We start from the raw sequence: 15,613 nt of genomic DNA, 5'->3' as shown, positions 1-15,613 counted from the left end.
GGACCAGAGCCAGCTACCACAGTTATTCCTACAAGTTTCTCTTTAACAAGAAGACATCATTAGCCCTTTCCTGGTGCTCCATGCATTTGATTCTGAGTGAAGATCTCAAGGACATGCAAAGAATATTTTTTTTTTCTTTTATTCCTGTCATCGTCATTATCATATTAATTGTACACCTACTTTACACAGGGCATTTTGCTAAACTTTGCATATTTTAATAGTACAAAAAATGATCCTAATTTTTAAAGACGCTTTTAGTCTGAGAGAAGTAGGGGTTTTCATTTTTCCCTGTTTAATTAAATTATTTCTGTAAGAACTAGACTCCTCATTTAAGAAACTTCTACCATTTATTATACCACAAGCTGAGGGCAGAAGACATGATTATAACTTAGATTTGTTTAAAATTTATATTCATAGCTTACATTTATCTAAAATTAATATCCATAACTATCAAAATTGAGAACAAACAGAATAGCTATTGAATTAATTATACGGTTCTCTATTTCTCTTCAGGCAAGTTCTTCTCAGTCAGTAATATCATGCTTGTTATGCAATTCCTACCTGGAAGTCAAAAGCCCAAGAGCCTCTAAAGGTTGAGAAAATGTCCATCTTCTCAAAATGGTATGCATTTCTGAAACAGTCCTTTCATCCCATCCAGGGGCACTACCCAGGACTAGAGGAAGGGAGCAGTTTTCATTATTGCAGTAGAAGCGATAAAACCACAAATATCTTTTCTTTTCTTCAGAGAGTCTGAAAAACCAGATTGGAAACAGTAATTTAGTGGAGTTTGCTGCACTAACAAATGTTGCTATAAATATGCAGTACCAAACCTTACTGTACTTCTTTGAATTTTATTTTAGCTTACTTTTAAAAACGTCTTTTACCTTCCTGGGATAGCTTCATAGGTTATTTCATCAGTTTATTTTCCACTAACTTTATTCTTTTGTATTATTATTTTGAAAAAGAAAAAATCAATTCAGATAACTCACATTTATTTTTGTTCACTTTTATTCGTGGTTTTTTTTTTTTTAATATGTCATTTTGGTTGGCAAAAATCTCTCTCCCCTAGGGAAAACCAAGTTTATCTGAATCCTGTGACACATCCTATTTAGAACAAAGGTAATCAACCATTTACTTTCTTATGTTTTTTTTATTTTTTATTTTTTACAAATTAACTGAGATCCAAGTGGGCCTATGAAAAAAATGGCATATTTTAGTAATGATATTTCTTCATCTCAAAGCAAGTTTTATCAGAGTTCAGAAATCTTTGCTGTTGTTAACTTCAAAAACAAAGATCTCAATTCATCCCTGGATTATGTCTTTAAATGTTCAGAGTTCATGGGAAGTTTGGCGTGAAAATGTCAGTGATGCTAGTTTCTTAGATGCTCAAGTATTTCCCCCTGGAGAGTAGTCTGAAATAAAAGATCTAAATCTAGGACTAGGGCCTTGACTTGCTGACAATTTATCATGTTTTGCTCACACTCCAGTAGAAGTATTCAGAACCACGGTTCAATTGGAGGACAGCTTCCCTCGCACGACAATGGCTTTTGAGCACTCTCTCCTCCAAACTGACACTGAGCTTGAATCTGCTGAAACTCCCAAGAAAGCTAACGAAACATAAAAAAATCTTTTAAAAGTCTATGTCTCTCTACAATTCATGTTAAAGTTTTCCTCATCTGTAAAAAGAAAAGATTGGATTATAGGTGATTTTGAAGGTGCGTTTAGGTTCCTTTCCTTATATTTTGCTACCACCTTTTCCTCGGAAAAAGCCACAGAAGAAAAAATATTCATAGTAAAATTACTAAAACATATTTGCTCAGATTAAATATTTTTCCCCAATACCAAACAATGCTTTCTTTCTTTTTTTTTTAGCTCCTTTTGTTAAAGCAAATTCACATTCAAGGACATGCCACAGATTCAGTTCAATAAATTATTACAAATGCATATACCAGATAACAACCACACTCCTTTCAAGATATAAAACAGTTTTTTTCATGTCATCAGAGGCAAGCACTGGTATCATTTCTTTCTCTCTCGATAAATATTAACCTTTTAGAACTTCATATAAATGGAATCATAGAGTAAATATGTTTTTATTTATGGCTTCTTTCACTCCATTATATAATGTTTTTGAAATCATCCATATTGGTTGAGTTTGTCAATAGTTAATTCCTTATAATTAATGAATATTATTCCTTTGTGTAATTGTGCCATTATTTAGTTATTCACTCTCCTGTTTGATGGACATTTGGGTTGCTTCCTTTTGGGGGGTATTATGAATAAAAGTGCTATGATCATTTGTGTACAAGTTTTTATATGAATGTATTTTTCATTTCTCCTAGGAAATATCTATGAGAGGAAGGACATGGTTATGTGTTAGGTATTTATCTTTACAAAAAATTGTGAAACTGTTTTCCGAAGTAATTGTAAAATTTTACATTATTGCTTGCAGAGTATGATAGTTCCACTTGTACCATATTCTTGCCAACTCTTGATTTTGTCTGTCTTTATAATGTTATCCATTCTAATGGGTGTATAGTGGTATCTCATTGTGCTTCTAATTTATATTTACTTGGGGTCTAGGCAATTTTTCATATGCTATTTTCTTATATCTTTTGTTGGAGCTCTCTTCTCATGTCTTTTCCCTACTTGTTTGTTTAGATTCATTTGCATGATTTCTTTATATACTCTGGATACAAAAAGTTTGTCATATAAATGTTTGCACATATTTTTCTCAGAATGTGGTTTGCCTATAGATTTCCTTAACGGGGGCTTTTCATGAATAGTTCTACATTTTGATGATGTCCAATTCAGAAATTTTTAAACAGTTATTACTTTCTCTATTTGTTTAACATTGGCTATCTTAACATTCATTCTTGTGGCTTTTTTCTCAAGTATTCTGAAAGCAATATTTTACTTGCTGAAAGGACTTTTTTCATTTATGGCGTGGGTGGCATTGTCAACAATACATTGAACCTACAAATGGGTCTCTGGCTTTCTATTCTATCTACACCGAATTCTATTCCATTGACCTATTTGCCTATCCTTAAGCTATATCACACTAGCTTAATTGCTGTAAATTTATAGTACATAAATTCACACACATTATGAAGTCAGACTTTGTTCTTTTTTCATGATTGCTTTGACTATTGTAGGTTTTTTGCATTCCACATAAATACTGAAGTCAACTTTTCAATTTCTACAAAAACTTGCTGAGATTTTCATTGGGATTATATTTTATTTACAGATGAGTTTAGAGAGAATTATCATCTTAACCATAGGAATCTTTCAATCAATAAATGCAGTATATTTTTCATTTATTTAGATTTTCCTTAATTTTCCTTAGCAAAGTTTTACACTTTTCAGTAAATAAAATTTTATTAAATAATTTACTAAATTTTAGTAAAAGATTAGTAAAATTTTAGTAAATAAAATTTTGATGTAGTAAATACAATTCCAAAACAGAATTTATTTTATATATATTTTTACTGGAACACAATTAGATCTTGTACATTTATCTTAAGCATTATGACCATTACATAATCATGCTGTGTGAAAATAGTCAGTTTTATTTCTTTCTTTTCAATTTTTACCTTAATTTTTTTTTTTTTTCACATAGTGTGCTGGCTAGGATTTCCCAAACAAGATTAAAGATAAATGTTTGAAGCAGACATCGTGGCTTTGTTTCCAACCTTAGGAGAAAGGATTCATTCTTACATGATTTAACGTGATACTAACTATAAACTTTTCATAGATCACTTTTCAAGGTTGAGAAAGTTTCACTCTATTTCTAGTTTTAACATGAATGGGTATTGAACTCTATCACTTTTTTTCTAGATCTAGCAAGGTGATATGATTTTCCTGGTAAATATTCTCATTCTTTTACTTTTAATCTAATTGCTTATATATAAAACATGTTCCTGTAAACAGAATACAGTTATATATTGCTTTTTTGATGTAGGCTGACAACTTCTGCTTTTTAATTTGAGTTCTTAGTGTGTTTACATTTAATGTCATGTTGATATGGTCACCTAATCATACCAATGGCTCACTGTATTGCTATTTGTTTCTGTGAAGTGTTTTTTTTTTTCTTTGTCCAAATCATTTCTTAGTCCCCTTTTTTCTTTTTTATGTTTCCTTTTAGATTTTTTTCTGTTATATTTCATTTTTATCTTCTCCTTGGCTTTTAAATATACTCTTAAAATTTAAGGGGTATGGTTTTCCTAGATATTAAAATATCTTTGTTTAAGCATATTACAGCCAATCATGAATTAACATTATGCATCCTTACATATAATATAAAAAACTTGGAACAGTTTACTTCCATTTTCCATTTTCATTCTTATTGAAGTTATTATAAATTTTATTTTTTATATATTATAAACCCAGAGTACATTGTGATTCATTTCTCTTTAATCACTTTTAAAATAAATTAATAAATGTGTAAATGAAACTATTTTTATTTCTTTATCTATTTTGGGGTATTTTCCATTTCTTCTTACAGATTTGAGTTTCCATCTAGTATCATTTTCTTCCAGCTTGAAGTACTTATTTTATTATTTTGTATAGTACGGATGAACTGATAATAAACTAACTCAGCTTCATTTGGTTGAAAATATCTTCATTTGGCCTTAATTTTAAGAAATACAATTTTACTGTATATAGAGTTCTAATTTGAAAAAGTTGTTTTCATCTTTAACACACACAGATAGTATTCTACTGCCTTTTGTTTATTTGTTTTTTTATGAGAAGCCTGTATTTAGTGTTTTATATAGAATATTATAATATTAATATTATAGTTGTTTCTCTATATGGAATTTGTTTATTTTCTCTGATGTTTCTAAATTTTTATATTTATCTTATTTTTCATTTATTTCTCTATAATGTGTCTAGGGGGTGTGTGAGAGAGAGAGAGAAAGAAAGAAAAGAAAGAGAGAGAGAAAAAATGAAAGAAAGAAAAAAGAAAGAAAGAAAGAAAAGAAAGGGAAAGGAAATCAAGAAAAAAGAAATTTCAGCAATTTCTCTATAATGTATCTAGGGTATGTGTGAGAGAGAGAGAAAGAAAGAAAGAAAAGAAAGAGAGAGAGAAAGAAGGAAAGAAAGAAAGAAAGAAAGAAAGAAAGAAAGAAAGAAAGAAAGAAAGAGAGAAAGAAAGGAAGAAAGGAAGAAAGGAAGGAAGGAAGGAAAGAAAGAAAGAGAAAGAAAGAAAGAAAGAGAAAAAGGAAGGAAGGAAGAGAGAGTATGTATTCACTTATGGGTTACTAAGACTTTTACTTCTTATATTTGTAGGTTAATTTTTACAAAAAAAATCAAATTTGTAAAATTTGGCCATCTCCTTAATTATTTTTTGCCTCAGTATCTTTCTCCTTTTTGGTGCGTCCAATGCACACATATTGTTTAATATTGTCCCTCAGGTCACAAGGTGCTCTCGTTATTTTCAAGGTTTATTTTCTTTTTGTACCTCAACATGGGGGATAATTCCTATTGCCCTGTCTTCAAGCTCACTGTTCTTTTTTTCTTGCATTTTGCAATCTATTAAGCCCATTTACTGATTTTTTTAAACAAATATTTTAGCTATTGTGTTTTCAGTTCTTAAATTTCCATTTTTTAGTAAGATTCATTTTTTCATTCATATACATCTTTTAAAAAATCATTAAATATCTTTATAATAGCTGTATTGAAATCATTATTTGCTAATTTAAAACTCTTCGGATCTGTTTCTATTAACCACTTCCTCTCCCCAGGCTGTTTTTATATTTTCCTGATTCTTTCCAATTATTTCCCTAGTTACTGATTGTATACTAGACATTTTCCAATAGTTTTCTCAATTATTGATCATATGCTAGACATTTAGAATAGTACATTATTCAGAGTCAGCATTCTGCTATTTTTCAGTTGTTGAATCTCATGTTTTTTAGTAGACAGTTCAATTACTGGAAGATCAGCTTAATTTTTTTGAGACTGGTTTTTATTATTTGTTAGGTTGAGCCTACTTTAGTCTTTAATCTAGGGCTAGAATGGACTTAATCCTAATATGCATCATTTTGGTTTCTTTATTAAATGTAAAGGATGGTCTGTGAGCTTTCTCCATTCTTATTGGTCAGAATTTCTATGTCTTCCAGCATTGTGTGGCTTCTCAAATCACATTTATTTTATATCTCCCTGAAGTAGTTCTCTTGTAAGCCCTGGAAAGTTTCCACCTGCTCACGAGTAGTTTAGCACTCAACTAAATATTTAAGAAGACCCCAATACAGATTTGTGTAGCTCTCGTCCTGTGGTATGATGCTCTGAAGATGCCAGCTGCCTCAGCATCACTGAACTCTAAATTCTGCCTTTTAAAAAATATCTCAGCAGGAGCTGCATTCTCTTCTTATATTCTACCTTCCCAAGTCATGTGGGAGGACCCAGGTATAGAAAGTGACTCCAGGCTGAAAGCCACTTTAATCCTAAGGCTTACCTCAAATCCTCTCTGTTTAATTTATGAAAACAGTTGCTTTGTATCTTTCTCTCATCATAGTTCTGTCAGTCAGGGGGATTGGTCTTGCACTAGGTATTCTTCATGGTTGAAGTAGAAGCACTAATCTATTTTAGAACATATACGGTTACGTATTTCATTCTGGGGTCTTTAGATTTGGAAGCATTTTTTGGTTGACATCAAGAAGATTTTTTTTTCAATTTTTATTTTTTACAAATATCACAGGCATATTTTCATGAGTTCCATTGAGTCTGAACTTCCTCACTGTGATTACTTTTGGTCAGTTTTAAAGAAGGAATAATTAAGTCATCAACTAAATGATAAAATGTGGCATTGGGAAACTGAGGTTAATCTGATTCTAACACAAGTTTCACCACATTGAAGGCTGTTCTCCATCTGTTTTCACAGTCCAGAATAAAACTGCACCATGCTGAAAATTAATAATTGTATTTGAGTGGGTGAAACAGAGGAAAATGTTGCTTGTTTTATGAGTGTTATTAGCTTACATAGAAACTGAAATATAAAACAATTAGAATTCACTGGGGTTAATTTAAAAACACAAACCTCTGATATTTAAAGGCAGTTACCATGATTATTGTTTGTTGGTTTTGACCTTTTTTTGTTTGAATACATTTAAAATTTCAAGGTATCTTTTTCATACTAAAAACCTAAATATAAATATGCTAGCCTCTTATTTGTGGCACACTTGTCGAACACACGGTTTTACATTTTCAAGTAAGACAGAAAAAGAAGCTTCATCTAGTTAAGATGACAGTAGTCCAGTATGACAATGGATTGTCAACATATGTGTCATGAAGACTATGAGAATCTTCTGTTATCTTCAGTTCTTAAGGCAACTTTTTATACCAGAAACTATGCAAAGTCAATTCAGTCCTTATAATCTACTTATTTCACACACATTGTTATTAGTGTATAGCATTAGAAATATAGTGATAAACAAGAAAGATGGGTTCTTTGCTTTTTCCAGCTCTTGCAAATCATTGAGAGGAAGAAGAGCTAAACACATGAGTGAGCAGGATAGTAGCTAGTGTTAAGTGTGATAACATAAAAGGTAATGTGATAGAGAGTGAGGGAAACAAGGCTTCATCACATAGAGTGGTCCAAGAAGGACTTTTTGAGGTGACATTTAAGTGAAAGCCTAAAGGATGAGATAATTTAGTAATGTGAAGAACTTAGGAAACAGTTTTTCAGGCAGAGGAAATATCAAATAAAAAGGCCTTGAGATGGGAGCAGAACCAGCACATTTGAAGTTTAAAAAGGGGTTTGATGTTCCTGGCTTGAAGTGAATGAGAAAAACAGTAATAAATATTGAAATTAGAGAGTAGGAAAGTAGCAAGATTACTCAAAAGACAACTGATCACACTCTTTGCCCTAGTATGGGATGGCCCAAGCTGATTCCTCCTCCCGAAAGTGGCTCTACCATCTGCCAAGTTGATCAACTCAAAATTTTGGACTCTCTATTGACTTAACCTTGACTCTTTAATTTCTTAATGGACTTACTCCAAAATTCTAATTAATCATCAAGTTATGTCTTCTCAACTGCCAAAATATGTCTCCCAAATCTAGTCACTTCTATTAATATCTACTGCTATCATCTTAGTTCTAGCCATCATGATCTCTTGCCTAAACTGTTACATTCACCTCCTTGCTGTGCTGCTTGCTTCTACTGTCACATCCACTCCAATCCATTCTGCAACTTGTGGTCAAAGGGATCATTTAAGATTCTTCTGCTCACATAATTCCCTTGTTCAAAACCTTTACATTAATTTTCACTCTTGGAGTAAAGTCTGTTATCACGTTATATATCTTCTCTCTCTCTCTCTCACACACACAGACATGCACACACACACATACACACACACACACAAAGAGAGAGAGAGAGAGAGAGAGAGAGAGAGAGGGAGAGAGAGAGACTTTCTTAGTCTGAAGTCTTTGGCATGTTATTAATGAGCATAATCAGCTGTGACATGCATTTTGCCAGGTAACGAGTACAAATGCCACTAATTCCCTAATAGTTCTTCCCGGGATTTTGGTTCTATTCAAAGAATTATCATTTTATAAAGTACTCCTTAGTCACTAATTTTGTGCTATTAAAACAAGACTTATTTCTTTACTGCTCTTTTTAAAATCTGCCTTAATTAAACGTTGCTTTTCCCTGTTGACTAAAACAACTTTCTACCTCCTGGAAGGAAGGTTGAGAGATGGTCTATCACTGCTATGTGCTGATATACATCTGATCACTCTCTGCTTTGTTATTTTGAACTGAATAATTTCCCAACTTTTTACTTTTCCTTAAGACCACAGGAAACAAATCGTTAAAAGCACACAGAATTACTTATTTACATCCTAAACATTAATTAACCATCCAATAAGCATGACATTAGGAAATGAAATGAGTTATGTAGGAAGGAAGGCTCACTCTTTGAAGATGTCATGCTTCAAGAATGATTGAGGAAATCATAAACAGCAGGCAAAATTCACTTACAAGACCTAGGTCACTTACAGTAGGGGAGTCTGTTTCTGTGAAAGTCTGGCAATATGTTTTAAACACTCCTTTGGTGGCTCTTCAAGATTACTTCCATTTTCTTCAGAATCAGGTTTCACATACTCCCACCCAGTAGCTGGAAAATCAATCTGAAAGAAAAAAAAAGATTTGATATGTGTTGAAAGTGTCTCAAAATACATTATTGATTTAATACTCCTATCTTAGATTTATAGAAACTAAAGAATGGAACAACTTCTATTTTTTCTGTGTTATTTATAATTTTAAAATAATTTCTAAAATAATTATTAGAGGACTTAGGATCTAAATATACAAGGTATTTAGCCAATTATTTATACAAATAATTGTATAAATAATTATAGATGGGTCACCTGTAATGTTGTCTGAGGGAAAATAAGAGAAATAATAATATACAATCTCTCCATAAAGATTAATATGTTACATTTTTGGTTAATGCTGACATTATATCCTTTTTACATTTCAGTGTTAAAATGTCTCCTTATGAAATGATGAAATTTAACATTGGTAATAATGCTATTTTCAAGTAACCTGCTTGAGAAAATAGAATTAATCTATATTGATCTCTAGTTCATGAAATCTGCAAGTCTGGGAATCATTTTGTACACATGAGTGAGCTCTTCTTTGATAAAGAACTGTTGTGTTAGTAAAAAGTCAAATAGAATATTTCTGCTTTGGTTCTGTAGTTCAGATTTATAGACAGTTCCAGAATCCGGCCTCCTTTTTTTCCTGGCTCAATCTACTTACCATTAAACCATGTTTCAGTGATTCAGAATCTGGTTCTAGTAAATAAAATTACAGTTAACAAAAAGGCAGTTCCAGACTATGTAAATAAGCTGGATATTTTAGGGCTTCATAGGTTTGATTAAGGTTATCACACATACTGTTTTTTTTTTTCATTTTAATATTAGAAATCCCACAGACATTATTTTTTTCTGCTGAATTATGTTGGGTTGGAATCTCAGAGAAAATTGAGGAACCTTACAAAGCAGATGGTATGAGTTTCAGTTTGAAATACAGTTTAATATATTTGAGCGCTTATTTATTTGAAAAAGTTTTAGTAATTTCATTCTATAACCTCTAGCATTTGTTATAATTTTTGTGTTTGATATAATCTGCGTTACAGTGTATCAATTACTCCAACATGATAAAAGAAACAAGTACGAGATCAGCTTAACTGAAACATTACAGCAAAGTTTGCCTCTTGACAAAAATTGATCTTGAAAGATGAACTTTGGTACCTTAGAGGGAAGGGCATCCAGTACGAGCAAGTTACATGCTACTGTTTATATGGACACATATTTTTAAATAGCTCTTAATGAGTTAGTACAATGTTATGTTGATACTAAGTAAATGGCATGGTGGATGAGAAAACTGAGAAGAGTAGATGAGCATACAAAATAACTCCTGTGTACAAACCTGTAATAAACTATTTGTATATATTTCACATAGGAAACAATTTTTACTTCTGATACGTGAGTGAGATCTTTTATCAAATTGCATTTTTTCATGAATTATGAGGCTAAATAGCTACTGATTCTTGAGTTGCTATAGAAAGTAATGGAATTTTTCCTAGTTGCCTTTTGTACTCTTTATAAGAGAAAACTTCCCCAAAACTATGCTTTAATGCATTTGCTTTAGAACACTTTTAGGCACCATACATTATGGAAGATATAAGTAATATCTATTATTTTCTGATAACTTAAAGTCTAATTGAGGAGAAAAGGCACACACATTAACAATTAAAATAGAGGATAATAAATACATAGCACCCCAAAGCTGTGCTTCATTGTTGTGCTTTCAGTACTGACAAACATTCGACTCTGTTCTTTCTCCTTCTATGGCTGTGGCTAACCAAGCCTGGCCTTGGTCTCAAATTTCTTTTTAAAGGAATGCTCCAGGAGACATACTCAAATGTCAGCATTGCATGCGTCATGACATCTATTTTTTACATTCCTGGCTAAGCCTTGAGGATACACTCCTGATTTTAACAACAACAACAACAACAACAACAACAACAATATGGGTTTTTTGGGGGAATAGAGGAAGATATTCAAAGCTGGTAATGCTCCCTTCTAATTCACACCTCCTTACACATTTGGATATCAACTTCTTGTGTTCCAATGATTCATCTCGCTTCATTTCTTCTGCTCATCCTTTGTCATTCACACTAGGCCACTGTGATTTCTATTATGGCTTCATGACTTGGCACTGCTTAAGGGAGCTGTTGTGAATGTCCCCAGTGTCCATGCCCCACAACCATAGCCATAAGGTGCCCCTGGGCCAATTTTGGGTTCCCATGATTCTGTCAGATTATCCAAGAACTTCCACTTTGACTGTGTGTGATTTGGTATTATAAGACACACGTGCTGGGCGTGATGTCTCATGCCTGTAATCCCAGGACTTTGGGAGACTGAAGCAGACAGATCACTTGAGGTGAGCAGTTCGAGACCAGCCTGGCCAACATGGTGAAACCCTGTGTCTATTAAAAATATAAAAATTAGCCACGTGAGGTGGCATACGCCTGTAATTCCAGCTACTTGGGAGGCTGAGGCACGAGACAGAATTGCTTGAACCATGGAGCTGGAGGTTGCAGTGAGCTGAGATCGCGTGCCACTGCACTCCAGCTGGGGTGATGGAGCGAGACACTGTCTCACAAAAAAGAAAAGAAAAGACATACGCATGTTAGACCCTGAGTTCTATTGCAGTTCAGAGGAAGGAAGGATAACTGCTAACTGGGTGGCAATTGTGGTGAGTCCGAAAAAAGGAGTTGTAAAAGAGGGATCCATATGGTGGTTTTGGAGTGAGATAAAAAAGGATCTCTGTTACATTAGAAATCAAAATATAACGTGTTCTAAAACCTCTGTATCAATGATAAGACTGGTGCTTCTTCCTAACACTGACGATAATGGAAGATAAGCATGTACTAAAATGTTAGATAAAGTAAAACATTTTGAATGAGTAAGATCTGTGGTTTAAGGAGACGTCTCACTTAGCTAAAAGGAAGAGCTAAACATTTTGGTATTCAGGTTCAGATAAGTGGACTAAAGGGCTAAATTGAGACATACCTGTGGGCGGTGTTTTTGTAGTCATCAGAAATATGGATATATATCATTAATTTAACAAATAAATTATTCCAACTACTGTGTTAGATGCTTGTGATATAATACCTTCAACGCCATCAGAGATCACTCAGTCAGTGGAAAGGAATATGATGTGGTAAATGTGTTGATAAAAATGCTATTGGGTATTACGTGAACATAGAAGAAGGGCACTTATCTCTGCTTGGCCCGAGAAGAGTGGAGGGGGTAAAGAAGAGATTTCTAGAGGGTCCATGGATGGAAAAAGATGAATCTCATTTACACAGAGTCAGAGGACGGGTGGACAGTGGAGGGTGAAGGGGAGAGGGCACATTATAGACAGGGAACAGTATTCATAAATTTACGTAAGTTGAAAGCAGGACAGTGCATGTCAGAAATGACAACATTTTCAAAGTTGTTGAAGCTTGAAGTGTCAAACAGGGACTGGCAAGAGAAGCAATGGAAGAGGGGTCATGCTACAGAGATTGGCCTTAATCCTCTGGGTAGCACTGAGTTATTGAAGAGTCTAAGCAGGGAACTGGCAGGTTCAGACTTAAGTTTTAGAAGGATCACCCTTGTGACTCCATAAATTTTAGATTAGAGAATGACAAAACTAAAGCCAAGGAAACCAGAAGATGAGGTGAGGAATTGAGAGGATAGGCAATAAAAATATAGAAGATAAATTGGCAGGATGTAGTATGGACTGGATATGAGTAGAGAGAAAGAAGGAAGGAGGCAAGAAAAACAGGTAGGTGTGTGGGGGGCATGAACAGACATAAAGAATTCAGAGGGTGAAAGTAATTTTGGAGAGGAAGTGGGCTCCGTTTGGGGCATGTTTCGTTTGAAGCTGCCAATAGAATATCCAGGTGGGAGTTTCAGCAAGTATGCGGCTATATTTGTCTGAATCTTGAGGTGTGAAGAAGTCTGAACTAGAGATACAGACTCAGAAGTACACTTACATAGATATTGAGACAAGAACCTTAGAAATGTAGGAGGCCCAGTAATTCCATGGCTCACTATGTATTCAAGAAAGATGAAAACATGTTCACACAAAAACGTGCCCATAGGCATTCATAACAGCAATATTCTTAATAGCTAAATAGTGGAAAGAATCCAAATGTACATTGACTGATAAATTAATAAATAAAAGATGGTATATTCATATGTACATATTATAATAATGTAATATTATTGTATAAAAATGTATATGTAATATAGAAAAAGGAATGAATCCCAATCAGGGCTACCACCTTGATGCCCTTTAAAATATTATGTTAAGTGACAGAAGCTGGCCACAAATAAGATCACAGATTGTATGATTCCATTTACATGAAATGCCCCAAATAGTCAAATTGATAGACACAGGAAGAAGATTAGTGGTTGCTTAGGATTGGGGGAATAGGAGGTGAGAGCTAAGGGGTATGGGATTTCTTTTTTGATGTGATGAAAATGATCTGAAATTGACTGCGGTGATAGTTGCATGTATCTGTGAAAATACTAAAAACTACTGAATTGCACACTTTAAATGGGAGGATAGTATGGTATGTGAATTATATCTCAAGAAAGCTGTTGTTGTTTTTTTTTAAAGAAAATAAATGAATGAGAGCATCCAGGGAGAATATGTGCACTGTGCAGGGCAGCGGGCTGCAGACTGAACCTTTGAGAATTGTCCTTGGTGAGAGCCTGGGAAGGAGACAAAGGATGACCAGAGAGCAGTGGAAGGAGATAACCGAGGGCAGTAACACCAAAGCCAGAGGAGGAGGGGGTTCAGTTCTGTGGAAGGAGGAGGGAGAAAGTTCAATCTCTGAAGAAGAGGAGGGAGTTCAGTTATGGGGAAGAGACAGACAGTGCCAAGAAGAGCAGAGGGAGGGCTAGCCTGATGAGGACTGAAAACCACCACTGGATTTGGCACCTATGAATCAGCAGGTACCTAACCACAGTTAAGAGTGGTGGCAAGCCAGAATACAGTGATTTTAGATACAAATGGGGAGGTGAGGAAGTAGAGAAACATAGATCCCGGCACTTTGAGAGGCCAAGATGAGGTGGATTACCTGAGGTCAGGAGTTCAAAACCAACCCGGCCAACATGGTGAAATACCGTCTCTACTAAGTTACAAAAATTAGCTGGGCATGGTGGCATGCACCTGTAATCCCAGCTACTCGGGAGGCTGAGGCAGGAGAATTGTTTGAGCCCAGGAGGAGGAGGTTGCAGTGAGCCAAGTTCGTGCCACTGCACTCCAGCCTGGGCGACAGAGTGAGACTTTGTCTCCAAAATAATAATAATAATAAAGAAACATAGACTAGAACAAGAACTGCATGAATTCCTATGAAACAGCTCTGCATTTAGTGCTTGAATATGTGACAGAGCTGTTCCACTACATTGCATTCAGGGAGAGGCAGGAAGTTGAGGGAGATCTAGGCTAAGTGAGTCAAGCAATAACTTATGTATCACCTGCCTCCATTTCTGAACTAAAATCTATTTTACTCTGTCCACTGCTTCCAGTTGGTACCTCAATCAACCATAGGACCTGAAAAAAGTATTGTCTGAAAGCGATCACATCTGTGTCATATCACATCCCTTTTCATACCGGAGTGGCTGCAGCATGGCGGTAACCACTGTCTAATCAGGACAATCAGAAAAGTGAAGTCAGGTAGGCTTGGTATAATCTTTTCATTATGCAGAGGATAAAATAGGTTAGGTGACTTATTCAAGGTCATAAAGTTTTCTGTAAAAGAAAGACTGGAATCCAGATTTTCTAACTCTCAGCCAAATGTCTTTCCCTGAGACTCATACTAACTCCTTAATGAAATACTGGATGGAGAACTTGGTTGTAATTTCATCATCTCATAATCCTTAGGTTGAAAGATTATGCTCTGAATTTAGCTGACTATTCAATTAAACTGATAGTCTTAAAGGTTTTGTCTTTACTACCTTAATAACTCTTATTTTATATATTGCATCACCAATTAAAATCATGCTGAGAGGCTTTTAATGTATCTACGCAATTTGAAATTATTTTGTAAAAATGGGATGGTTTAACTTTTGCATACTGTGGAATGATTTACATGCCCCTCTTCCACTTATTTTTAAGATGAATTATGTTATGGATCCAGATCTTTACCTGGAAATCTGTGCCACTATTGAATATTTGAAGTTTTCCTTCAGATTCCACTTGCCAAAATCTGTGTTCATAAAGGAACTATTCACCTCATCCTGAGAAGTATCAAGGATAGTCTCATCTGATAGATTTTCTTTTCCTTCTTCTACCACCATCACTCTTCTCTGCCCCATAGAACCTTAAAATCATGAATTTATATCCACAAAACTCTGACAATGGTCATACTTGAAAATTTTCATTAAGCTGAGGTCGTTTGGACCTGTCAATAAATAGTTTGATAGAAAATACATTTGTCCTCCTAAAGAAAGATCACTTATATCTACACTTAGGCTCCCCATAGGTCTATATAAAATGCAAGGTATCTCAAACTGAGTTCATCTTATTACCCTGTTGAAGAC

The 15,613-nt window shown here is 34.3% G+C and overlaps 1 protein-coding gene across 6 annotated transcripts in view; it reads right to left on the bottom strand.

The window, feature by feature from the left end:
- PIK3C2G (phosphatidylinositol-4-phosphate 3-kinase catalytic subunit type 2 gamma) overlaps positions 1–15,613 on the bottom strand; it is a 422,558-nt gene that overhangs the window by 261,822 nt on the left and 145,123 nt on the right. For all 6 annotated transcript variants that reach the window (XM_005570265.5, XM_074005892.1, XM_005570267.5 and 3 more), the window contains 2 exons: positions 9,000–9,130; positions 562–750 (listed from right to left, as the gene is read on the bottom strand). In XM_005570265.5, the coding sequence (XP_005570322.3) occupies positions 562–750; positions 9,000–9,130 (320 nt within the window). The remainder of the gene's footprint in view (positions 1–561; positions 751–8,999; positions 9,131–15,613) is intronic.

This window comes from Macaca fascicularis, chromosome 11, assembly GCF_037993035.2.
Source record: "Macaca fascicularis isolate 582-1 chromosome 11, T2T-MFA8v1.1".
Classification (NCBI taxonomy): domain Eukaryota; kingdom Metazoa; phylum Chordata; class Mammalia; order Primates; family Cercopithecidae; genus Macaca; species Macaca fascicularis.
This window is presented reverse-complemented; position numbering and strand designations above follow the sequence as displayed.